Consider the following 24,878-nt stretch of genomic DNA (forward strand, 5'->3'; position numbering starts at 1 on the left):
ATTCTTTTGTAGCACTGCAATTCCATAAAAAGAAAAAAGGTTTTTCCAAAGACATCAGCAACCAGATTTAAGTGATAAAGCATAGATGAGACCTCCTCTTTGACTCTGATTCTGTCTTGTTTGATTGTTTTCCCTAAGATGTTCAGTACACCTTCTCTCCCATAGCAGTGTTTCCTTTCTGACATGTTTGGACAGTAAAAGGTGGAAAGCATTTTAAAAATCTAAAGTGGTGTAAACATGGCCAAGACAGATTATTTATGCCATCGCATGCCAGTGGTCCTGCATATATTTTAACTGATACATATACTGCAGAGGCACTTTATATATCTCTATATAGAGGCGTGTGTATATATAAGTGTGACACCGGTGTCCTGTTTATTCCCTCCTTGAAGCGGAGACAGATGAATGTGGGCTGAGCAGAAACATTTGTGGTCACGGAGAGTGTGAGAACAGCCCGAATGGCCGCATCTGTCACTGTCACCCTGGCTACCATCTCAGCTCACTGAGGAACATCTGTGAAGGTAAGAGACGGGGGCAGAGACAGCATTTATATGTATATATTTCATATAGTTTCTTTCATTTTGGGCAAACTTTTCCCCTCATTGTGATGAAAACCTGCCTTATGCCACTGAATGTTCTCATTATGACACAAAAACAATGTTAATGGATGAGTTTGGCACTGAAACAGTGATAATAAGCGATCAAATCGTTCTTTATGGCTCATTTTATGACCCCAACTCAGCAAAAGTTGTGCCAATATGGAACATTTTAAACAAAAACGGAGCGAATCTTCCATTTACTTTGACTTTTATTTCACTGTAAACAGCACAAACAAGATATTTCTTGTTTAACCTCATGTACTGTTTTTCATTTGTTGATATGCATCTATTCTGTGCCTGCAGCACATTTAAAGACAAGTTGGGACAGTACAGCTATTTCCACTTTTTGTTTTTTTTCTCATATTGAGTTGTTATTTTTGTCCCATTCCTCCTGCAAACACACACATTCTGTACTGGAGGCGGGTTGGCAGTGCAGGCGGACCAGTCCAGTGCCTGTACCCTCTTTTTTTACTCATTCATGCAGTAAAATGGCTGCACAGGGTTTTGCATCGTCTTGTTTAAAAATGCACGGATGTTCCTGGAAAAGATGACGTCTTGAGGGCAACATATATTGGTGTTAAATCTCAACGAACCTTTCTGCATTAATGCTGCCATCGCTGGTGGAAATGAGCTTTTTTATTATTTTCCTTTTTGGAAAAAATATAACAGTTTTGAAGATATCAAGTAACATTTACTTAATTACATCTAAGTTTTAAGTTATATTTATTTAAACAAATTAAGTAAAGTCTACTTGTTTTTCATAGGCAGGAACATCATTTTACTCAAAATTTTAAGTAAATTTCATATATCTGTAGTATTTGCTGTTATGAAGTAACTTAGTAGATTTTAACGATACATTTTCAGAGTAAAGTTTATGTAGTATTTCTAGGTTTATGTACATACAACTATTAAACATTTAAATTATATGAGGAAACTTAAGTAAAACTTACTCTTCCCCATAATTCATGTATTACGTTCATAAAATGTTTAATTTTACTTAAGAAGCTCTAGTTCTTACTGAATCTTAAAAATACAAGGTAGAAATTACTCTAATAGAAATAGAAAAGTTACTCTAATAGAGTTTACTTCACCAAAAAGTCACTTTTTGCAGGGATGTGGGCGTCGTTTTTTATAGAGAAAGTTGTGACATTAGTTTGTAAGACCTAAGACGTGACACATGACCCAAACTGACACTGATCTATAGCCTTTGGCACTAATCAGCACTGTTTTCATCGTGTGACTTTATTGAACAGATGATAACGAGTGTGAGTCGGAGCCATGCGGCCACGGCAGAGGCCGCTGCATCAACACAGAAGGAGCGTACAAATGCTTCTGTCGCCCGGGCTATAAACACATGGTGCAGCATGGAAGACTCAAGTGCGTAGGTGAGTTGGACTGAGTGATTGCTAGGTTGAAATGTTTTCTTCTCCCACAGGTTATCAGACGCAGCATTTCCTCTCATCTCTGTGTTTTGCAGATATGAACGAGTGCGCCGAGCCAGACATATGCGGCGTGGGAGGCATCTGTCGAAACTTGCCCGGTTCTTATAAATGTGAATGCCACAGTGGCTTTAGGAGCAAATCCCACCGTCATCCCGCCTGTGAAGGTACAAAGACACTGATTATTATGACTTTAGCCCACTTAGACCGAAGGCTTTGTTTAAAACAGCCTTGTAAAACCTGAGGGTTTTCTGGAAAAACTCTAAACTGTCCTAAAACCTTTTATTTCTCAGCCCCAGAAGATACTAGAAACATTCAATAAAAACTATTTGAAAGGTTAAACATCCGATTTTTATTGTTTATCATGTTTATCAAAGATGCAACGGGTTGAAAGAGTGAAACAAAGATATATATGTTGCTCCAGGTCATAATGGGTTGAAGATACAAGTGTTTCCATGGACTTTGTGAATATATCTATAAATCCGAGCATTCAGCAGCCATATGAAACTTTCACTTGTCCATTCCAGACATCAATGAGTGCTTGAATCCCGACACTTGTCCCAATGAGCAGTGTGAAAACACACCAGGCTCTTATGAGTGTGTTCCCTGCCTGCCCGGCCATGAGGCCCATGCTGGAACCTGCTACGGTGAGTAAAACACAAGTTTATTAGCTTTACTTCCAAAAGAAAGGCAAGTGGATTTGTTACGGTGAGGAGATATATTAGGTAAGTACTTTGGAATCATGTTGTTGTTGTGAATCTGTCCTGTGTTGATGATAAAAACAGATGTCAAAGAGAGCTGCAGCTAAAGTTAGTTTCTGGGGGGAAAAAAGCACTTGGAGACAGTTCATGTGAGTTGGGTCCAAATAACAAATCTTGCATGTGTTTAATCTCTCCTTCATTTATAACCAGATGTTAATGAATGTCAGAAACCCGGCATCTGTCCAAACGGCCGCTGTGAGAACCTTCCTGGTACTTACCGTTGCCTGTGCAACGAGGGCTTCCTCCATTCTGCAGACAGCAAAAGTTGCAGGGGTAAAAAATGATCACCTCCCAACATCACATACACATGGATGGATGTATTTTTGCAGATTTGAATTATTACATTCAAGCAATATCTTTCAAACAGACATTGACGAGTGTGCGGACGTTCGGCTGTGCGCTTATGGCCGCTGCATCAACACGGATGGCTCCTTTAAGTGCCAGTGCTACCCGGGATACCAGCGCACACAGGAGGGCAGCCACTGTGAAGGTGGGAAGGCCTCAGGAAGCCATTTATTTCCAAAGTCGGTTTTAGGTGTTTCCCTGCTTAAACAAACCTGATTCAGATGAATTGGATCTCTTTAAAAGATTGTTAAAGGGATAGTTCGCCTGTTTTGACATGAAGCTGTATGAAATCCCATACTAGCAATATCGTGCATGAACATTGACTTCATTTTGGTATTGAGAAAGTAGTCCGGCAAGTTGGCTGGGGCTACAAAAATAAAGCGTTTTGCTTCTCAAAAAATGCGGCAGCACGCAGTGATACGAAGGGAGAGAAAATAGGGCCAAGCGATTGTGAGGTCTGACTTTTTCCTGGAGAACGATTTTGTGATGCAAATGTATTACTCTTTTGAACGCATATTGTTTTGAGAAGCAAAACGCTTTATTTTTTAAACCCCAGCCAACTAGCCGGACTACCTTCGTCAACGCCAAAACGAGGCTGGAACTCGGCTCACAGGACGCAGCAGGGGGTAAGAAAATGTTCATAAATGATATTGCTAATATGGGATGTCATACAGCTTCATGTCAAAAGAGGCGAACTATCCCTTTAAGTTCTGCACAAGCCTGCTAATGATGCATTGATCTGAATCAGGTGAGTTGAAGCAGGGAAACATGAAGCAGGACAGCGGCCCTCCAGGACCGAATGTGGACATCCCTTATTTAAAGGCCCATATGCAGCTATCACCTGGGAATATAAACGCACCACTTCTCACAGAAAACTGTTGCAATTACAAATTTACTGAGGATGGAGGAGTAAAAGAAGAGCAGAAAGTTCGAGAAACCAAAGGCTAATCTCCCTGGATGTGGGCAAAAGAGAGAAATTGATGAAAGATTGCGACAAAGAATTGTCCAAATGGTGGAGGAACACCATCGATCAACTAACTTCCAAACAAATTCAAGCTGACTTGCAGGCACACGATGTCAGTTTTCTCTATATGTCGCCATCAGAATGAAAAGGAAAGCTATGGCAGAGGAACCATTGCGACCGAGCCACAGAAAAGCCAGTTCAGGGTCTGGCACAACGCACCTTAGGAAGCCAAAAAAATCCTTCTGGGAGAATCTCCTGTGTTCAGATTAAACTAAAACACAGCTTTTTGGGTAAAGCACGATCGCTACAGTCAAACATGGTGGAATTTCTCTGATGTTGAGGGATTGCTTTGTTGTTTCAGGCACTGGACGTCTTGATGAGGTCTGAAGACTACCAAATATTTTAGGGATCTCCATCAGAAATCATGGCTCTGACAGCAGAACAGTGACCCAAAGCGTACCTCCTACCCAGTGATAGTCAGACAGAGGTATAAGAAGAGTAGTTTTAGGGTGGGCTACCAAATATTAAGCTGATGGCATCAACCTCATACTTGTTCTCATGAATAAGCATGATAGCATCAGTTTTCTGGAGGAAGTGGTGTGTTATCTGACAAAAATACAAGATCTTTGGCCTGGACTCTGTACTTTGAACCGTGTTTTTTGGTTCTTTGTTGAGCTTCCATGCGTTAATTACTCTATATTACATCATATTGTTATTTATAATTTAATAAACCCTGAGACTGATGGAAAAAATGTGATTAACACATTACACTCACTGGATGGTCAGTTTAATTTAGGTTAATGTTAGTTAAGCTTTGACCCGTTCAGGGATAATTCAGAGCTGCAATTTCTCACTAGAGTCTTTACATTTTTTCCTTCCATTTAGATATCAATGAGTGTAAGACACCATCGAACTGTGTGAGGGGCCGTTGTATTAACAACATGGGCTCATACCACTGTGAGTGCCAGAAGGGGTACACACTGGTCGGAGGCAGGGAATGCCAAGGTCAGTGGCCTGTGACATCATTCCCATATGTTTTTTTTTAATCATTTTTTGTTCATTAATTCTCTTCTGATTCATTGACTGTGTGCTCTCCCTTTCAGACATAGACGAATGTGCCACCGACAGAAGTCTCTGCCAACCCTACGGCTTTTGTGAGAACAGACCGGGCTCGTATGTGTGTGTCTGCAATCACGGTTTTGTCCTCTCAGAGGACGGACACTACTGCGAGGGTAAGGCCCACTGTGGTGTCAAACAACACGTATTCCAGTGCATTCGATGCCCTTATGTCTCACCTGGAGCCCTGTGAAGGCGCTGCATTCGAATGGTTCGGGTCATGTCAGAAGCTTTTCCGTCAGCCTGGCTGACTCAGTTTCTTCCTCAGTCCCCATCTCTCGTGGAGTCCCCCAGGGTTCTGTACTCGGGGCCAGTACTAGTCTCCCTTTACACGCTCCCCCTCAGCCCTCTTGTTTGGTTAACATAGTGGTAAAAAAAGTCCTCTGTATTTGTGTCCCTTCAGCAGCTCCCTGTACTTTTTAGGATTGATTTTAAGGTTTTAATATTAGTTATAAGGCACTTTATGGGGTTTGTACCATCCATCCATCCATCATCTTCCGTTTGTCCGGGGATCGAGTCGCGGGGGCAGCAGCTTGAGCAGAGAAACCCAGACGTCCCTGTCCCCGGCCACTTCCTCCAGCTCTTCTGGGGGGACCCCGAGGCGTTCCCAGGCCAGCCGAGAGACATAGTCTCTCCAGCCTGTCCTGGGTCTTCCCCGGGGCCTCCTCCCAGTGGGACGGGCCCGGAACACCTCACCAGGGAGGCGTCCAGGAGGCATCCTAACCAGATGCCCGAGCCACCTCATCTGACTGCAGCTAAGCCTGCAGTGGCAGTTTTTCTAAATGGGTGCCAGCCTGATCCATGCTGCCTGTTTTTAGATCTTTTTTGTTCCTTGGCTTTTAGTTCTGTATCAGTGTTGTTGTCACGCCTCTGCAAGGAACCCAAATGTGACACCAACTGACAAAGAACAAGTTTATTGATAACAGGATGGTGTGGGAAGCTGGGGCTCTGGTCCAAGGGGGTATGGGTTGGAGAGGGGGTCCAGGGGCAGGCGAGCTGGCAGGCTGGATTGCAAGCAGGCTGGCAGGCAGACTGGTGGGCTGACAGGCAGGTACACAGGTAGATCCGGAAATTGAACAAAACAGATTTATATTAGCAACAGATATTGTACTAGACTGTGCTTGGCTAGAAGTCACGTCGACAAACCGTGAGACAGAATGTCTATCCGGCAGAGACTGAAGGTAGGACAGGCACTAAATACAGACTGGGTGATGAGCTGATGGGCACCAAGGTGGCTTGATTGAAGCAGCAGGGCAGGTGTGGAGTGGCAGGTAAGCAGATCCAGAGGTGACAGTGCAAGGGGAAGGAAAAGGTAACAAACATACAAGAGACAAAGACAAAACAGTACAAACAAGCACAAAAACTGTCACGACACTGGCCTTGTGACAGTTGTTATTTTATTAGGGATTCATTTCTGTGTTTATTGGTCTTTAATCTGCAGCTCTTTGGTCGACGGCAGTTGTACTTAAATGTGTTTCATACATACTTTAAACTTGACTTCAATGTTTAAGCCTTGTGTGCTGCAAAACTACAAAAGGCCTGAATCCAGCCCATCATCATTATGAGTAACATATGACCATACTCTGTATTTCTATTAAACAGGGCACACACGTTAGAGCATTAAGATTAGCAGTCATGGGATGGGCACATTAAGCCCTTTTGTTATGTGGCAAAGAGCGGAGTAAAGGATGAAATTGTTAGAGCCAACAACGCCACCTGGGGACTTGCACCCCAGGATATGACAACTGAAACCCAAGTGCTGTAAGGACACAGAGTTGTGACTGAGGAGGCAGAGATAGTAGAGTAAACAAAATCTATTTATTGAAAATAATATTTATGAATAAAACTTAAGTAAACCTGCTGCTGCGAGGAAATGAGAGAAAAAGGGTTAAAGACCAGACGAATTTAGTAAAGTATTTTTTTTAACAGAAGGCTAAAAGGCCGGCTATAACAATACTAAGAGCCAAATGACAGGAAATTAAAATCAGTGGGCCGAGGCCTCAGTGGAAGGCATACTACTGGATGTGTGTCCCTCCTTAAGCTGGGGTACAACACTACAAATGAAAAGCCACCACAAACACACTAAAAAGTGCCCAAGTGTACTTGCATGCCAAAACGGAAGTGAGGTCCTCACCACAGTGCCTCGCCTCCCACCTGATGACACCCAGGACACACTGAAACTCAAAGAGGAATGACAAAAGGTTAACAAACCTAACACTTAATCAAATAATCAAACTAAAAGACAAAGAACTACACAAGCAAAATAAAAGTAGAACGAACCAAACAAAACTGCACAGCAGAACTGTACAAACAAACTAATAAAAAAACAGCACAGCAGCAAGTAAACCTAAAAACGTTTTAGGTTTACTTGCTGCTGTGCTATTTTTTTATTAGTTTGTTTGTGCAGTAAAAAGACAAAAACACATGTTAGTAGGAACCAAGGGTTGCAAGACACATGCAGATTGAAACTGGGACCCTCTTCACCACCTGGATTAGGTGACCAGCTCAGCAAGAGGCTGAAGGGAGCCATTTTGAGGCTTTATATACAGCATGGGGAGGAGCTAAAGGAGGTGCTTACAGGTTGACTACCTGGGTTATGTTCAAGACCTATAGGTCCACTACAATCACATCTTCACTTGGGTTTGTCCTGCAGCAGTTCGAGTGCCGACAGATGAGAAGAAAGAGTGCTACCTGAACCTCGATGACACTGTGTTCTGCGACAGCGTCCTGGCCATCAACGTCACCAAGCAGGAGTGCTGCTGCTCCATTGGAGTGGGCTGGGGAGATCACTGTGAGATCTACCCCTGCCCCGTCTCTCACTCAGGTACGTCTGCACCGTGTCGTGAATACAAATGGAAGTTCTCCTGTCCTTTTTATGTACCGTTTATTGAACTCCTTTCTTCTCTAACCCAGCTGAGTTCCACTCGCTGTGTCCAAACGGCCAAGGCCTCTACTATGAGGAAGGATTCCAGTACAGCCTGCCTGCCTACCACGGTACACATCGTGTAACTTCTCCAAAGATGCTGCACAGTGATAAAAGACAACATCTATCATCTATACTCAGATTTTAAACCAACCTAAAGTTGCAGTAGCACCTTCAAAACATTTGTACTTATCCGAAGGTATTGATATTACCTCATGCTTACAAAAAGAGTTTGTCCTTTTCTTTGTTCTTTGCAGATATCGACGAGTGCTCTTTGTTTGCCGAGGAGATCTGTAAGAAGGGTCGCTGTGAGAATACGATGCCAGGCTACGAGTGCTACTGCCAACAAGGCTTCTACTACGATGGCAACCTTCTCGAGTGCATCGGTGAGCGCTACGGTACACGGCTCAAAATGGCACCTCAAAAAAAGAGATGTTTGGTAACAGATTAGTGTCGTTGTTTTGTGGTCGCACGCTCTCCCTCAGATGTGAACGAATGCCACGACGAGTCCCTGTGCACTAATGGTCAGTGCGTCAACACTGAAGGGTCCTTCTACTGCATCTGTAACCGGCCCTGGACCCCGGACTCCAACAAGAAGAAGTGTGTGATGGCCACAGTAGCAGGTCTGTCAGCTCTTTTCTCTGAGCTTGAAGCGCTCGCTCATACGGCCGCTGCTGGTGGGGATTTAATCATGAACACTGATGTTTTTGTTACACAGATGTGAATGAATGCGAGGACCCAGAGAACTGTAAAAATGGTTTATGTGTGGACACTTTCGGGTCATACTACTGCGTTTGCACTCCACCCTGGACCCTGGCCATTGACCGAAACAGTTGCATAACTCCGGAGGAGCAGGCCGGTGAGTGCAGACCCTCGACAACAGTTACACCTGACAGCCAGTTCGGGGGGCAATTTGACAAGTTTGATACTCGGCTAACAGCAGACGCATTTAGACCATTAGTACCCACAACTTAATACAGGGAATATTGTCAAGAATACACTTGATATGTTGATATGATACCCATTAAAGCTGCTCTCATTCGTTTCATTTGTCAGCCGATAAACACTACAGAAGAACTTGTGGTCGCTTAAAGTATTTCCAGACTCTGATAAAATCCTGTTTTTTATAACCGCAGCGTCATCTGACAAAAATCCCCGTTAACTTAAAGGCAACGTCTATGCAGTGGATTTAGCCAAACTTACATGCACGATGATCTTCCACAGAGGCAGCAGAGAGTCTTTACTCTCACATACCCGAGCATCAAAGCTGTGAACATAGCGCTTTCCCCTCCTGAACACGTGTTCTGGGACAAGGATGGTGGTCCAACTCAGTGGCCTAACCACACCTCAACCTAACTGTGCACATTATCATTGTGACCGGAGTCTAAAACGAAGATTAGCCATTTAGTTTTCTTAAGTGTGAAAAATCAACATCCCTTTTTAGCTTCTGTATCAGGGCTAATCCTCAGACACTGAGCAGTGAAAAAAGGAAGTGAGCTTCAGCTGCATTTACTCAAAATCTGTAGTGTGACAGCTTGAGCTGTGAGTTTTTTTAGAGTGTAACGGCTGTGAAACAAGCATTTTATTTCTCCGATTCACTACTTTGTCGTTACTATCTTGTACGTGTCTCTCTGTCGACACCCACAGCTATCGCTATCTCTTCCGTACCTATTGAAGTGGCCAAGTTTAAATGTTTTATACTGTAAATTAAACAGATTTTACAACTTTTTCATCAGGGTTTGAATGTGAGATGATTGAGACAGAAAAGCAGAAATGAGATGCTGTAAATAAACCATCAATCAGACATGTTAGGTGCTCAAAGTCCCACCCTGAGAGTACTGGTCCTCTCAAAAGCGCTGCCTTCAGACCCAGGCTTTTATATAGGATGAAAAACCCCCAAAGCTATGTTTAGCCCCTGGTTACTGTGGTGGAAATGCAAAACTCAGGACAAGGACTCTCTCTAAAAGTCCCCCGATCCCTCAGGAAAGTTTCTGTGGTTGAGCTGTGGCTAAAAATAGCCCAGCAACAATGTTTTATCAACCTATCTGAGCTTAACCACACAAAGAATCGTGTCTTTTTGCACTGTGAGGAAAACCAACTGGAAGCTTGGATTCTTAATCAAGTTGCAGATAGTAAATGGACAAACTGTTCACATGGAAGTTACAGTATCCATTCATACAGGATATCAAATGTGATGGGGAAAAAAACAGTTATAGTCTGGTTTAAGAAGGCTCCTACAGGAGAAAATCTGCACTGTTGTGAAGACGTCAGACAGTGTTGTTTTTCACATGTTGTTCGAATTCAAGCTCATAAGAAATGTGATCATTTTCATCTCATCAGTTTATGTTTATGTTATGTTTATGCATTTAGCAGACGCTTTTTATCCAAAGCGACTTACAAATGAGGATATAACATTACAGCTAGCATCAAAGCTACATACAGTAAGCTACATAGAAGTGTAGAGATAGAGTGCAGGTATAGAGGCAGGTACAGGGTAGGAGATGCTTTTGCAAGAGTTTCTTGAAGATATTCAGGTAGCGCTCTGTAGGTCATCCCACCATCGTGGAACACATGAAAAGATTGTCTTGAGCGTGGTGTAGGCACCGCTAGACGACAATCCTTTGCTGACCGGAGTGACCGAGTCATGACGTCAGCCTTTGCGAGAGCATTGAAGTAGATGGGAGCCGTTCCATTTAGCACTATGTAGGCTAACATCAGTGTCTTGAAGTTTACGCATAATTCTCCACATAACTGCTCCAAAGCAAAATCAAGTTATTGGACTCTTTTGTAGATTTGAAAAGGACTTGCATTCAAGTTAAACCCCAAACTTTGTCACAACTCATTTCTGATGTGCTCAACCTGTGGTGCTTGCTTTTATAAGCTGACCGAATTCACTGGACATGCCATAGTTAGTGTAGTATTGACAATACTCCTGTATTACTGTAAAAGTTTCACAGATGTTGGGGTTAGACAAGGCACAGCAGCATCCATCATTTTAAAATGGAAGAAGTTTGAAACCACAAACACACGTCCTTTAACTGGCTTCCCAGACCAAATTAGGTACAGGGGACAAAGACCTTGTTCAGACAGGTAACCATGTGTGAGGGACTATAGTTACATACCATAATTTACAGCAAACTCAGAGCTGAGCATCACCTCAGTAACACCATCGGTGGAGTAAAACACGGTGATGGCAGCATCATTCTGTGGGATGTTTTTCTGCGACAGGTGCTGGTAGAGTCGTCAGGATAGAGGGGAAAGTGGATCCATAGAAATATGAAGTAATCTTGAGTTTTCAGGATCTCGGGCTGGGACTAAGGTTCTTATTCATACTGTGACCATCAGCATACTGCTTAGAAAACACAGAATCTCTCCGGGAAAACTCTATGGAAGTCATGAAGTGGCCCAGCTAGAGTCTGGACCTCACTTTTAATTTGCCATCATGGGGATTTGTGTGCAGATTCCTGTAAAAAAGATCCATGTTCTGTTCTGCTTGTTAGCCTCACTTCAGGAGGTCACAACTGTATAGTTCCTGAAGTGAAAGGATCAAAAAGAAAGAATTGGGCTTTCAGCTGGTCTTGATACTGAATCTAAGCTGTCTAATATCTGGTTGAGAGCTCTGCTAAACCTGGTTGTTCATACAGTTAAATTGCAACAGTACTCACAAACCGGCACATAGTCTATGATTGTTTACATATAAACACAATCAACGTAATAATAAATTATTATATAATTACCTCAAGCTTGGGCCTGTGATTCTGTCCTGCAAAAGGGAGGATTACACCTTTTAAGGGGCAGAGGGCTCAAAGGGATAGTTCGCCTCGTTTGACATGAAGCTGGATGACATCCCATATTAGTAATATCATTTATGAACATTTTCTTACCCCCTGCTGCGTCCTGTGAGCCGAGTTCCAGCCTCGTTTTAGCGTTGACGAAAGTAGTCTGGCTAGTTGGCTGGGGCCACAAAAAATAAAGCGTTTTGCTTCTCAAAACAACATGTGTTCAAAAGAGTAAAACATTTGCATCACAAAATCGTTCATCCAGAAAAAGTCAGACCTCACAATCGCTTGGCGCTATTTTCTCTTCCTTCGTATCACTGCGTGCTGCCGCCTGCCGACAGCCGCACCTGTTACAGTGTTTGCTGCTCGGTCTGCACTTCGGTCTGCACGGCCTACACAGCACACAGTGATACAAAGGGAGAGAAAATAGGGCCAAGCGATTGTGAGGTCTGACTTTTTCCTGGAGAAAAAGAGGGCTTTGGGTAACTGGATCTTAATCAGAATCGTGGCGTTGCTCTCTGTTTGGGGCACTGGCTGTTGTAAACTCTTTACAAAAGACACAAGTGCTGGTAAATCTTCGTTTACGTTCACTAGCTTTTGGCTGGGACTCATATCACAAGCAGAAATAATGGACTTAATGGTGTTTTGCCACAGTGAAAGCATCTTTATATGAAACTGCTGCATGAGGGCTCTGAAACCAGCTACTTGCAGCTTCTGTAGAGTCTCTGCAGTTAGTCAATGACTGACATAGAGGAGATCAGAACAGAGAAAAGCTTCCATGACATGAGTAGATGACATGGAAATGGATGGATACTGTCAACCTTGTAAGAAGCATGGATGCATGCTTTCAGTTTGAGCCTGGAACTGTCACTCTTGTTTTAAATTAGCTCAGTTCTGAGGAATGAATGAATGTTGTACAGCTTGTATTGTAATTGATATCTATTTTCAGCTTATTCTGCTGCTCAATAGACCCTCATTCTCCTTGTTTCTCTATATTTTGGTTTAATTCAACCTTTAAGAGAAAAGCAGAGAGCATAAAGAAAGCAACATATATAGACTTTATCCACACAACACAACTACTAACAGCTCATACTGGCCTACACAGCAGCTTCTCTTTCCTTTTAAGATGCTTGCAAACATGTCGGAAGCCTGAAGTCCAGCTGAAACCAAGCTTCTTATTTAACTTTAAGACACAATGTAGTGTGTTGTCACTGGAAACCAGCTGCGGTACTGTGCATGGCTGAATAGTGTCATAAGCAGAACGTTGATGGTTGAACAGAACAAAGAGGCAGCCTCAGCAACACTGTCACTTTATGACTCATATATACATCACTGTATAAATCAGTAGGGTATCACTGCAATGAATGCTACATTTTAAGCTAAAAATGTTCAGTTTTTGATGGGACTGTCAGAGTTATCAATATTCAACGCCCTGTTACACGATGAGGTGAACTGAAAAATTTAAAGGACACCTCGCCACGACTTTAACAAATTAACTGGCACGGCATTGAACAAAAAACATCTGTCACACAGAATCACACAGAAACTCAAAGCTGTGCAGGAAACATCCCAAATTGAGCATTTATAGCAGGACTGAATTATTCTGAATTTCATGATGCAATATAAAACTAAGCGCTGGCCCCAAGCAGATGTTCATACTGTAACCAGTGTCTGTGGTGCCCTTTGCAGATGTGAATGAGTGCCAGGACCCCTCGTACTGTAAGAATGGGAGGTGTGAGAACACGCCCGGCTCCTTTCACTGTTTTTGCGACCCTCCCCTCACCTTCAGTGCAGCGCTGAAACAGTGCGTCTATGACGGTGGGTAAAATCAGCTCGCCTCAGCCTGAATGCTCAAATTTAGCTTTGGCTTCCCTCCACATCTGCCAGTAATGTTGCCCTTTATGATTCCTCCCAATGTGTGTCCCGTCTGGCCTGTATTGGCTTTATGGTAAAAATATTTCCCCTTTTGCCCGCTTTATAGAGACATTTTTATAGTTTTTTTTTTGGACATACAACATTTTTGTAGTTCAGTGGGAGGAAAAACTAATCACTTTTTGGTAGTTTCTCCTGCATGTTTATTTTCCAAAAGCAATTCATGTCTCCTTTGTGTGTTTAATTGATAAAACTGACTCAGACAGCATCTGAAAACTGCTCATTTTAGTGGAGATTGTTACTACTGATAATGATAATGTATGTAAAGTATATAGTTTACGGTAATTCTTATGTTTAGGAGTTACGGATATAAGTGATATGGCTGGTGTCATGTCTTTATTTAATGCAACAGGACAACTGTGACACATTTCAGACACTGTAATGTTCATTTATTCATAATTATATTCGATATGGAAGCATACTGACACAAATGAGCTAATCATACTCAACTGCAAACATTATTTACTATCAAGTACAATCTGTGCAGTTTGGATAGTAGTAACCATAAGTAATGCAGTGAACTTCCTAAAGCACATTGATGTCGTAACCAAACCTCTCTCTGATGTGAAATTGATCCTATCTGTAAGCAAAGAGATACGAAACGTTGGTGTGCATGAAGTGTGACGAACTTTGCTTTAGTTAAAGATGAAAAAGACGTATTTATGGAAAGAAAGCAGACGCTCTTTCATGTATCAGGACACAATAGGAGAAAATGTCTGGTCCCTACAGGGTCTTAAAATGAAGGAAATACAACCTCAGATGAACAACAAGAAGTGACATATTCCTCCGTGCCATTATTCATTCACCAAAGCTAAAACTCAGAAGCAGTGTGTAAAAAAATAATAAACACACCCATGATTCAGGCGCTTGTTGAATATTCTTTGATAACATTTACTTGAAGTGTTTGTTTTCCGTATGATGTTATCAGTCCCTTGCTTCTTTCCAGCGCTGCTTCAGCTCATTGGGGTTTGCAGCATTGGTTCATGCACAGCTCTCTGAAGGTCCCACCACAGAGTTTCAGTCGGGCTGAGCTCTGGACTTTGGCTGGACCATTGCAGCACCTTGATTCTCTTCTCTATCAGACATTCTGTTGCAGATCTGCAGCTGTGCTCGGGATCATGTTCCCGTTGCAGCCTTTTTCTAACTGTGCCGTCATGAACTTTAACGTTTAACGTGCAAACTGAGGCCTGCAGAGTCTGAGATGGAGCAAATTCTCTTAGTGTTGCACAGTCTGAACTGGGGGTGAACCTGCTCAGACGTCCACTTCTTGAAGATTATCGGCTGTCTTTGTGAACATTTCTCACTTTAGAATGATTGATTAGAAATAGTGTTTGGAAATTATAACCTTATAACCCTTCTCAGATTGATGGGCAGCAACAGTTGCTTCTCTCAGATCATTGCTGATGTCTTTCCTCCTTGGCATTGTGTTAACACACACCTGAAACTGACCAAACTTCTGCTTTTATGGAGGTGTTTACAGTACTTTGATGATTGACATCATCTTTGGACTGTACAGCACTTTGGGCAACTGGAGTTGTTGTAAATGTGCTATAAACACAGACTTGACCTCAACAATGCAAGTGTAACATGTACTTTGTTGTTGTTCATCTGAAGTTGTATTTACCTTCTTTTAATACCTGGTAGGATAAAATATGTCCTGATACATAAAACTGTAGAATTAAAAAATGACAATACGTTGAAACGCATGACTTTAGAAGACTATCAGTCACTATCCTCCACCACGAAATGGTGCCGTCAGATTTAATTGATTTGAGAGTCACAGTGTAAACCCACAGACACATCATGGAAATCTGTGACCCTGCTTTAGCAAGGTTTTTATGCTCAGCATCTTTTATGACCTAAATGACAGCATTTAATCCATTCATGTGATGCTATTTAAGGATACATTTAAGAAATATTTTCAGACCCCAGATGTTAACATTTTACAAACAGCCCTCTTGGTTTAATTCTGATGCATGTTGTACTGAACAGAGGGAATAAACTGCATGTCACAGCGAGCTGAAAAATGTATAAACTCTCTGTAATATGACACCGACTCATTTGTGTCTGATGGTTGATTCTGTAGACGCTTGGACAGGCTTCCTAACTTCGTCACTCCCAACCGTGGTCTGTGCTGATTTTAACATGGACTCTGAAACACTGGGAACTGATCATTTCCCTCGCAGACTAAGATATATGCAAGATGTACATGTTTGAGGTTTTATATTATAATGAAGTGATGTTTCTTAAAAAAAGAGAACCCAGAAGACAACAGTATCACATAGTTTCTCTTATTTACTGAGGTGAACGATTGAAAGTTACAAATCCATCATTTGCTAAATTATTATCGCAAACCGGACCCAAACATGATGAGGCTTAGGTCCTTTTTTTTACACCCAAATATGAACTATTCCACAGGGTTCAAAGACTTTGAAGCACCATTATGAATATCAGATATAATCACTAAATCTGTTATCAAACATTCGAATCGTGGTTCTCTGATGACTTGTGATGCTTCAGTGCAAATGAAGGGAACCTGTAATAGAATCGTTCTCATGTCTGTTTCTCTTCTGTTTTCTTCTGTTCTAGATCGCACGGCAGCACACAAGGATGTGTGTTTTGTGCAGGTCGATGAGGGCCTCATCTGCAGTGATCCTGTGAAGGACCTGGTGGCGACCTACTCGGAGTGCTGCTGTCACTTCGGTCGCGGCTGGGGACCCGAGTGCAACACCTGCCCGTCCAGAAACTCGGGTGAGCTGAATGTTGACTCGCAGCTTCGTCGCCCTTCGCCACTTTGCTTTTCTTCTGAGCTAAAAAGAAGTGTATTTCTTGTGTTTAGAGATGTTCAGTCGTCTGTGTGAGATGCATCTTGACACAGAGTCTGATGGGGAACCGGATTTCCTGCCAGCTTTCGCCAACTACAACCCAGGTGAAACCATGCACTTAGTTGTCATTATACGGCCATGCCAGACACACGTCTGTGAGCCTTCAACCGAGCGTTATTTGCACCCTCATTTTCTCTTTTCCGTCCGTTTATAAAAAGGTGACAGTTCAGAAGAGGATTCAGACGAATGCAGCTGTGCAAATGGCCGCTGTGTACGCTCCTATCTGGGCACCATGTGTGAATGTAACCCAGGCTTTAGGTTAGACCACTCCCGTGCCCGCTGTACAGGTTTGTATCCTTTAAGTTTACAGAAATATATATCTTTTAATAGATGTACTTGCATACTTGTATTAATAGAGTCGTGTGAAAAAAGTGTACCGTCTTTCAGTTCTAAGGTTTTAAATATCAAGACATAGTAATAAAAAACATCTGGTTCCTACCAGCTCTTAAGGTTATGCAAATAAAACCTCAGACTGACAATGATGCGTGGCTTTTGAACAGGGAAAACTAAGTACATCTTCCTGCTTCTAGAGGAATTAAGAGAGTAGCAGCCAGGAGCTGCTGATCAAATACAGTTGATTAACTGATCATCAGTCTGTGTGAGTAGCTCTAAAGAAGCAGAAGTTTGGTCAGTTTGCTGGTCTGGAACATTCAGGTGTGTGTTAGCACAATGCCAAGGAGGAAAGACATCAACAAATTGTTGCTGCCCATTAATCTGGGAAGGGTTATAAGGCCATTTCCAAACTATCTGGAGTCCATCATTCTACAGAGAGAAAGATTATTCATCCATTTTCTATAACCGCTACACCTCATGACAGCACAGTTAGAAACAGACTGAACAGGTATGGCTTGTTTGGAAGGGCTGCAGGAGAAAGCCTCTTCTCTCTAAAAAGAACATGTCAGCACAGCTTAGGTTTGCAAAGCTGCATCTGAACAAACTACAAGACTTCTGGAACAATGTCCTTTGGACAGACCAGACCAAAATGGAGATGTTGGCTCATAATGAACAGCAGCACGTTTAGAGGAAACCAAACACAGCATATCAACACAAACACCTCAAACCAACTGTCAAGCACGGTGGTGGAGGGCTGATGATCTGGGCTTGATCTGCAGCCACAGGACCTGGGCACCTTGCAGTCATTGAGTCCACCATGAGTCCACCAGCTCGATTCAAATTGGGCTCTGCAACAGGCCAATGATCCCGAGCACAGCAGCAGATCTACAGCAGAATGACACGAAATGGTCCAGCCAACCTGTGGTGGAACCTTCACAGAGCTGTGCATAAACAACTGCCTGCAAACCTCAATGAACTGAACAAAAGCTGTAAAGAAGAGTGGTCCTAAATCCTTCCACAACGACGTGTCGGACCGATGCTTCATGCTATCGCTGCTACAGGTGGCACTACAAGCTAGTGAATCATGTTGTAATATCAGAAGCATTGTGGGACAGCACGGGTGCATAAATAATGACACTATTACCTTCCTCTGAGACATGATACGTAAAATCTAAGGATTGTATGTGGATTTTTTCATGTTTCCTGTGTTTTTACAGCTCACACTAACAAATAAGTGTTTGTGTTTTGGATTTTTTTCAGACATTGATGAGTGTGCAGAGCGAGGCGCCCGCGTCAATCCCTGCAAGAATGCTCGCTGTGTGAACACACTGGGTTCATATAAGTGCTTCTGCAAACACGGCTTCGTGGCCACGCGCAGGCCAAATGTGTGTGCCCGTCGCAGGTCTCGGTAACCTCTGTGCGCCGCCGTGTTTATCCCTATCTGTGCAGCACACACCACCAAACATGCCGTACGCACACTTCTCTCTCACAGTACAAAGGTGGGGCTGTGTGAGTTTGCAGCGGACCTAAGATCCCGGTTCAGCAGCCACGTCATAGCAGTGGCTCACACAGAATCCACAGAACACATTATGGTCCGCTCATCTTTCAGCTGCCATTCACCTTTAAAAAGCAGTCGGAACGGACAAGAAGATGTCTGTTCATTAGTTAAACATTATTGTAATTATTGTTTTTTTAATCTGTTTTTGTGGTTTAACTTTAAATTATAAATTGTTGTGATTTTTTTTCATTGATATCCCCGATGCATTGATCTTAATTTGAACCTCTGGTCCCAAAGCAACTTCTTCTTTTTTTTTTTCTGTTTGCTTTAATAAGGGAGTGTGTTTCAAACATCTCAATGGTATTACTGTTGAATCTGTGTGTACTGTTGGAATGCCATGAGAACTTTTACAAGAACTGGTATTCCCCTTTACATTCCCATTTAAATCCACATTATGTCATGTTTAATTTTACATCATCTTAAGTATGTTTTTTACAGTAATCACACATTATTGACTTTGTTTAATTGTACAGTTTGTTCAGTGGAGTGGTCCCTATGCCACCCCTGTTTATTTGTTCATGTAAAGTATGAGAAAACTGAGGTTTTTGTACCATTTGACATGTGCACCTATGTGGACTTAGTGGACAAAGAAAAAAAAAGTTCATGCACTAAGTAGTGAATACAGTGGGAATATTTGCTAAATGTTGCTTCTTCTGGAAATACCCGGAAAGTCGACTGTTTTCATAATTGCTACGTTGAAGTATTTAGGAAAAACCAGAGATGCTGTTGTGATGAGACGAAATGAAATAAAAAAAGGATTTAAAAATTCATGCTTTTGTGTTTGGGTGAAAGCACAGGTGAAATAGTTTGAGCTGGAACTGTTGGAAGAGGTCGTGATGACTGTACCTGGCAGCATTAGGGCTTTTGTTTACCACAGACGACACAGGCTGTTCCTTGATTGCAATATTGAGTTTGGGATCTTACTACTCAATTAAATTAAATTAAGTTCAGTTTATTTATAATTCTCCTCTCAAAGCACTTCAATGATACAGTCCAAATCTATCTATCTATCTATCTATCTATCTATCTATCTATCTATCTATCTATCTATCTATCTATCTATCTATCTATCTATCTATCTATCTATCTATCTATCTATCTATCTATCAATCTATCTATCTTGCAAAGCAAAGACTATTTGTGATTATAAGGGATTATCTTATTCTGCTCTTAATTAATCTTGATAGATCTGCGTTTAAGCAACCGATGATCCACACATCTAGAAAACCGATCCGATTGTTATGATGTTTGTGAATAGTGAAAGACAAAAACTATGAAAATTATTTGAAAAATTATTCCATTTAGTTCGGAAAACCTAAAAATATGCTCATTCAAGCCTTAATTCGATTAGTTAAATGAATAAATACAATTTTTAGAAAACGTACTGGCTGTTGCATTTAATCAGTTCAAGGAGAAAGTGCCTTGAAGGATCCCTGAATAGTTTTCTTTTGAAAGGATGTAATCTAAGGCCTCAATACCTCCATCGTGTGGTACAGATGTTTACATGCCATTTACACCCCAGGAAACTAAATATAGTTCCTCCTCATCTAAAAGAGTGTCAGCAGATTCTTTTATGCGTCCTGTATGCTTTGTAAAAGAAGGAAGATTTTTCTGCTTCTGGTCTGATGAATAAAACTTCAAAAGCAGACAGTTCAGAGGTCAGAGAACCAGTGTTTGTGACAGCAGGTCGACCTGCAGGATGTTTCAAGGCTTTTTCTTTCTCTGATGTACAAAATGTTGGGATTTAAGGGTTTATTTTCAGAAAATCCTGTTCTCTTTTAGGTTGTCTGTCAGAGCTGGAGCTGGAACATGTTGTGCCCTCCCAGGTTAGGCTCCACAGAGCCTCATACAGTGTGTCCGTCTCCACCTGCATAGACCAACAGTGGAGTCGGTGACAGTAACAGTAAGAGTAAAACAGCTGTGAAATGTGCCTCCTGACTAGTGGAATGGACACCACACGAGTAGTTTAAATGCCTGCAGTCTGTTTGGAGGTCGTATTTCCCGCATGTTGCTGATTTAACCTAGTGGCTTGTGATCGGGATGAAATTCCCCAGATTGTCGATGAAAATGCCCACACTTGGATCTCTTAGAAAAAAAGCTTTCATTTGCACATCCGTCTGCAGCCATCAGCCATTAAAAGGAAAAGCAGGATAGCTTTAAGTTGACTTTTACACGCACAACTGTGTCCTCAGAGCATGTGATTTATATCGATCTAAATTCAACTTAACATAGCAGTCGTCAAAGGGCATTGTTGATTTCAGAGGTTTTGTTGCTTTCGATGCACTTTAAACTGAATGAATTATTAAAAAGCCTGTTCTGTGTCACATTCATTCTTCCCCCGCACTCACAGTGGATTTGGCAAGCTCGAAAAAGCAGGCTTCCACTAGAGAGAGCTGCTGGTACATAAGTGGACCACTGAATATGTGCACTATCGATGGAGGGGTCTGTTGTAATGGGGTAGTAGTAGATTTAGTCGTATGATGGCAAAATGGAAAGGTTACAATGATTATGGGGTGCTGTATGCGATAGATCAAAGGGATAAGCATCGGTGTATAGACTCTCTCTGTCCCTGTGTTACAGTGAATGATTTTAGTTTTTCTTTATTTCTGAATAAAGTTCTGAAGAAAATATATTGTAGACGTTGTATTAACCTTACTGTCACTACTACTCTCTCTTATCAAAATGGATATTTTCAATGCATCATTTCTGGTTTTATTGTAAAATGTTTCCAGAATTATGATGTTTTAATCCTCACAAAAGAGGCAGCTTTCTCTTATGCAATGAATCCTACTGTTTTATCACATGATTCACCTCGGTTTGCTGCCTGTAAGACAGCTTGTCTTCTGATTTGTGCACTGAAAAACGATGGGTGTCATGTTCCCTCTTTACCCAGACCCACGGATGATCCTCATTTTGTGAGCTCAGTGAGTCACGTTGCACGAGAGTGGCACCACAAGCTCCTCGCTGTCCTGGTTTCATTCTGTCTAATAATTATATCATTTCAAACTGGAGCAGCGGGGTGACCTCCAGCAACTAGTTTAGGGAGAGACGGAGATAAGAATCGGGACATGGGAGGCAGGGGATGAGCAAGAAGCGAAACAGAAATAGTACGGTTGTCCTTGGGAGACGACTCAGAACCTGGTGTTGGGGATATAAATACATAAAAAGTAGGTCACACTGACCGGAGCATAACCCACTGGGTAATGGTGGCTGCAGACTGCAACTACTAAACTTTACTCCAAACACAACCCGTGTTGGATCGGGATGATGACAACGTTTGAAAAATAGAGTAACGTTCAAATGCTGACATGTGCTGCCTCATAACGACTGCACAACCCTCTGCTGATAAATCAGATTAAGCCAGTCAATTAGTCACTTCAGGATGGCTCAGACATCAGTAATGATGTATTCACAGTGGCTGATTTATACGTAGTGGAGAGAAAAGGGGGAGATGTTGCATGTAGAAGAAGGTTTTTATGACCTTTATGATCATATCTTCAGAATAAGTTTTCTACAAAGGGAGCTAATACTGAAGAAATATAAATCTGGTGGGAGGGGAAACTCATTTAAATTTTAAAATAAATAAATGATGACCGAAAGCGAAAAGATTTACATACTTGGCCAAATTTGGAAGAAGAATTGCTGTCGGAGCATCAGAGCTGTTGCTGATAAAGAAAAATAAAAGGTGGCAGCCTTATAAGGAGGCAGTGCATGTGCAAGCATGAACTGTGCGTACGACTCAGGATGATCTGCTCAGCCGTGTCGTTAAAATGCCGTCAACTAATGACGTAAAAGCTGTAAAAGTGCAGGTTCGGGCGCCTACTTCTGTTAACCTGAAACGGTTTCGCGTTCAGTCGCAAAGTTTCAAACACGTTGTGAATATGAGAAGCAGATATATCCTCTGTGATCTTTGTCTTAGAGTAAACCCCCCACTCTTTTTCCTTCTGTGTCCCTGCCACAGACACTTGATTCAAGGGCAGCGCAGAGACCCCCTCCATTAGTCAGGATTGGAGTCATATGATTCAGCTTTAAGGTTGGGAATATCAGTCAAACTCGTGCAATGTGCCGGAGAAAAAAAAGAAAAAACAGAAAATACAGATGGTATCCACCCACCACTGAAGATATATAACCAAAGCAGCTCTACCAAACACCATCCCCCAGCTCCATCCTGGTCCCTGCATGCATCAATGATGACCCCACCCGCCATGTCCCATCTATAGTGAGCGGACAGAGGGGGGTTTAGCTCAAACTGCTGCAATCTGCAGAAATCACTGTGCTGGACTCACTCTGGCAGCCAGTGGCAGCCTTATGTCCTGCGCTCAGCTCTTTCCCTTTGTCATTGTGGATTGAGGATGAGCCCTCTGGCTGGGTGTGGGGTCTGTGAGCAGAGCTGGGAACGGGGGACGGGGACAGGGGCCGGGGGCGTAAACAGGTTCCTGCGCCTGTGTGCTATCAGTGCTGACACACATGCATGCAGCTTGGATAACTGATTTTTTGAAGATTGAGGGCTTTCTTTCATCTGTAAACATGAATGCATTGCGTCTGGACAGAGTTTCACCGTCATGAAACGCAAAAATCCACCTGAAATCCCCCCGTTTCAAATGTTGTTTCAGTGACTTTTATCTAGAGCACACGCTGTATGATGTAGTTACCGAATGTGGAAATCCCTGCAACAAACTCACCAAATACAAAATGTTGAGAACGTGTGCATTCAGATGATCTGAACTCATAACATTGCACCTCCACCGTTTAAAGAAAAGGAAAAAGGCCAGCTTTGCTCAGAGCGGATCGCACGTGGAAGCTTTATTATATGTAAATGTAAATGTACTTTATTTCTACAGCCCTTTACAGACAATCCTTATGGTGTACCAAAGTGCTTTACAGCAGGTAATAAATAAAGAGAAGAATAACTAAAAACAATAAAAGAACAGTGAAAGCAATAAAATACAACAAAATCGAAAAAGATAAAATAAGATAAAAGTGTCATCATACCACTGGGTATTAAAAGCAATCCTAAATAAGTAGTTTTTTAGCCTAGATCTGAAGAGGCCCAGGTCAGAAATAAGACGCAGCTGGGCGGGGAGCTTATTCCAGAGCCTGGGGGCAGCTTTGGGAAAAGGCTCGGTCACCCCAGGGTTTGTATTCTGACCTGGGCACTTCCAGAAGAAACTGATCTGTTGACCTCAGAGCTCTACCAGGACTGTTAAAAGCTCAGATAAATACGATGGGGCGAGGCCGTTAAGAGCTTTAAAAACAAACATTAAAAGTTTAAAATCAGTTCTACAAAGGACAGGAAGCCAATGGAGGGAGTTAAGAACAGGAGTGATGTGCACACGTCTGTTGGTGTTGGTTAAAAGACGGGCAGCAGCGTTCTGCACCAGCTGAAGGCGGCTGAGAGAAGACTGAGAGACGCCAACATAAAGTGCATTGCAATAGTCTAACCTTGAACTTATTAGGGCATGGATGGCTTTCTCATTGTCATGACGACTTAAAAACATTTTAACTTTGGCCAGGAGACGCAACTGGAAAAAACTGGTCATGACGACATTGTTAATTTGTTTGTCCGACCTCAGATGACTGTCAAAGGTCACTCCCAGATTTCTGACGGTTGAACTAAGCTTTAAAGACAAGGTGCCAAAGCCAGCCCTCACAGTATCCCCAAACACAATGCATGTGTTTTAGAGTTGTCTGTCTGTGCTTGTTCAAATTGCATCTCATATATACTTCTGTGTTTACTCGCCTCGGCTCCACAAATGGATGATAGCCAGTGGCTTCATTGCTTCATTTGGACGATGCATGTCTTATGAAATTAATGTTCTTGTGCACGGCCACTGACTAACTTTAGCTTGGAAAGCAAAATGCAAATTTTTGCACAGTGTAGCATTTCAGCTGCTCAACTGGGGCCTCGTTTGTTGTGTCTTTTGGTGTCATAAAGCACCAAATATTTTAAGTGGGGGCATAGATCCGGACGGCAGGCAGGCCAGTTTAGTAGCTGGACTCTTTTACCACAGAGCCATTCGGTTTTAATTTGAGCACAATGCAGTTTGGTGTTATATAGCTGAAATAAGCAAAACTTTCTCTGGAACAGAAGAAGCATTTGTTACTCAAAAGATGGCATTAATGGGGCCTTCATCAATGTACAAGTTGGGCCAAAAACTCTACTTTTATTCATTCGCATGCTTATTTGTGATGGCCGTTGTGTATCCTGTGTTTTTTTTGGGGTTGTCCTCTGAAATAAACACTA

The 24,878-nt window shown here is 42.2% G+C and overlaps 1 protein-coding gene across 3 annotated transcripts in view; it reads left to right on the plus strand.

Annotated features, from left to right (window-relative positions):
• The window catches only part of ltbp3 (latent transforming growth factor beta binding protein 3), a 47,118-nt gene extending 27,716 nt beyond the window's left edge, over window positions 1-19,402 (plus strand). For 2 of the 3 annotated variants that reach the window (XM_075487799.1, XM_075487800.1), the window contains 18 exons: window positions 393-521; window positions 1,853-1,984; window positions 2,077-2,205; window positions 2,566-2,685; window positions 2,950-3,072; window positions 3,167-3,289; window positions 4,994-5,113; window positions 5,212-5,340; window positions 7,878-8,048; window positions 8,138-8,218; window positions 8,405-8,533; window positions 8,633-8,770; window positions 8,866-9,006; window positions 13,616-13,744; window positions 16,448-16,609; window positions 16,698-16,787; window positions 16,902-17,030; window positions 18,337-19,402. In XM_075487799.1, coding sequence (XP_075343914.1) covers window positions 393-521; window positions 1,853-1,984; window positions 2,077-2,205; window positions 2,566-2,685; window positions 2,950-3,072; window positions 3,167-3,289; window positions 4,994-5,113; window positions 5,212-5,340; window positions 7,878-8,048; window positions 8,138-8,218; window positions 8,405-8,533; window positions 8,633-8,770; window positions 8,866-9,006; window positions 13,616-13,744; window positions 16,448-16,609; window positions 16,698-16,787; window positions 16,902-17,030; window positions 18,337-18,488 — 2,327 coding nt within the window. In that variant the 3' untranslated portion in view covers window positions 18,489-19,402. The remainder of the gene's footprint in view (window positions 1-392; window positions 522-1,852; window positions 1,985-2,076; window positions 2,206-2,565; window positions 2,686-2,949; window positions 3,073-3,166; window positions 3,290-4,993; window positions 5,114-5,211; window positions 5,341-7,877; window positions 8,049-8,137; window positions 8,219-8,404; window positions 8,534-8,632; window positions 8,771-8,865; window positions 9,007-13,615; window positions 13,745-16,447; window positions 16,610-16,697; window positions 16,788-16,901; window positions 17,031-18,336) is intronic. The other variant, XM_075487801.1, reaches the window with a different exon arrangement.
• The last annotated feature ends 5,476 nt before the right edge of the window (window positions 19,403-24,878 follow it).

The sequence above is a fragment of the Odontesthes bonariensis genome, chromosome 16 (genome assembly GCF_027942865.1).
Source record: "Odontesthes bonariensis isolate fOdoBon6 chromosome 16, fOdoBon6.hap1, whole genome shotgun sequence".
NCBI classification, from domain to species: Eukaryota; Metazoa; Chordata; class Actinopteri; order Atheriniformes; family Atherinopsidae; genus Odontesthes; species Odontesthes bonariensis.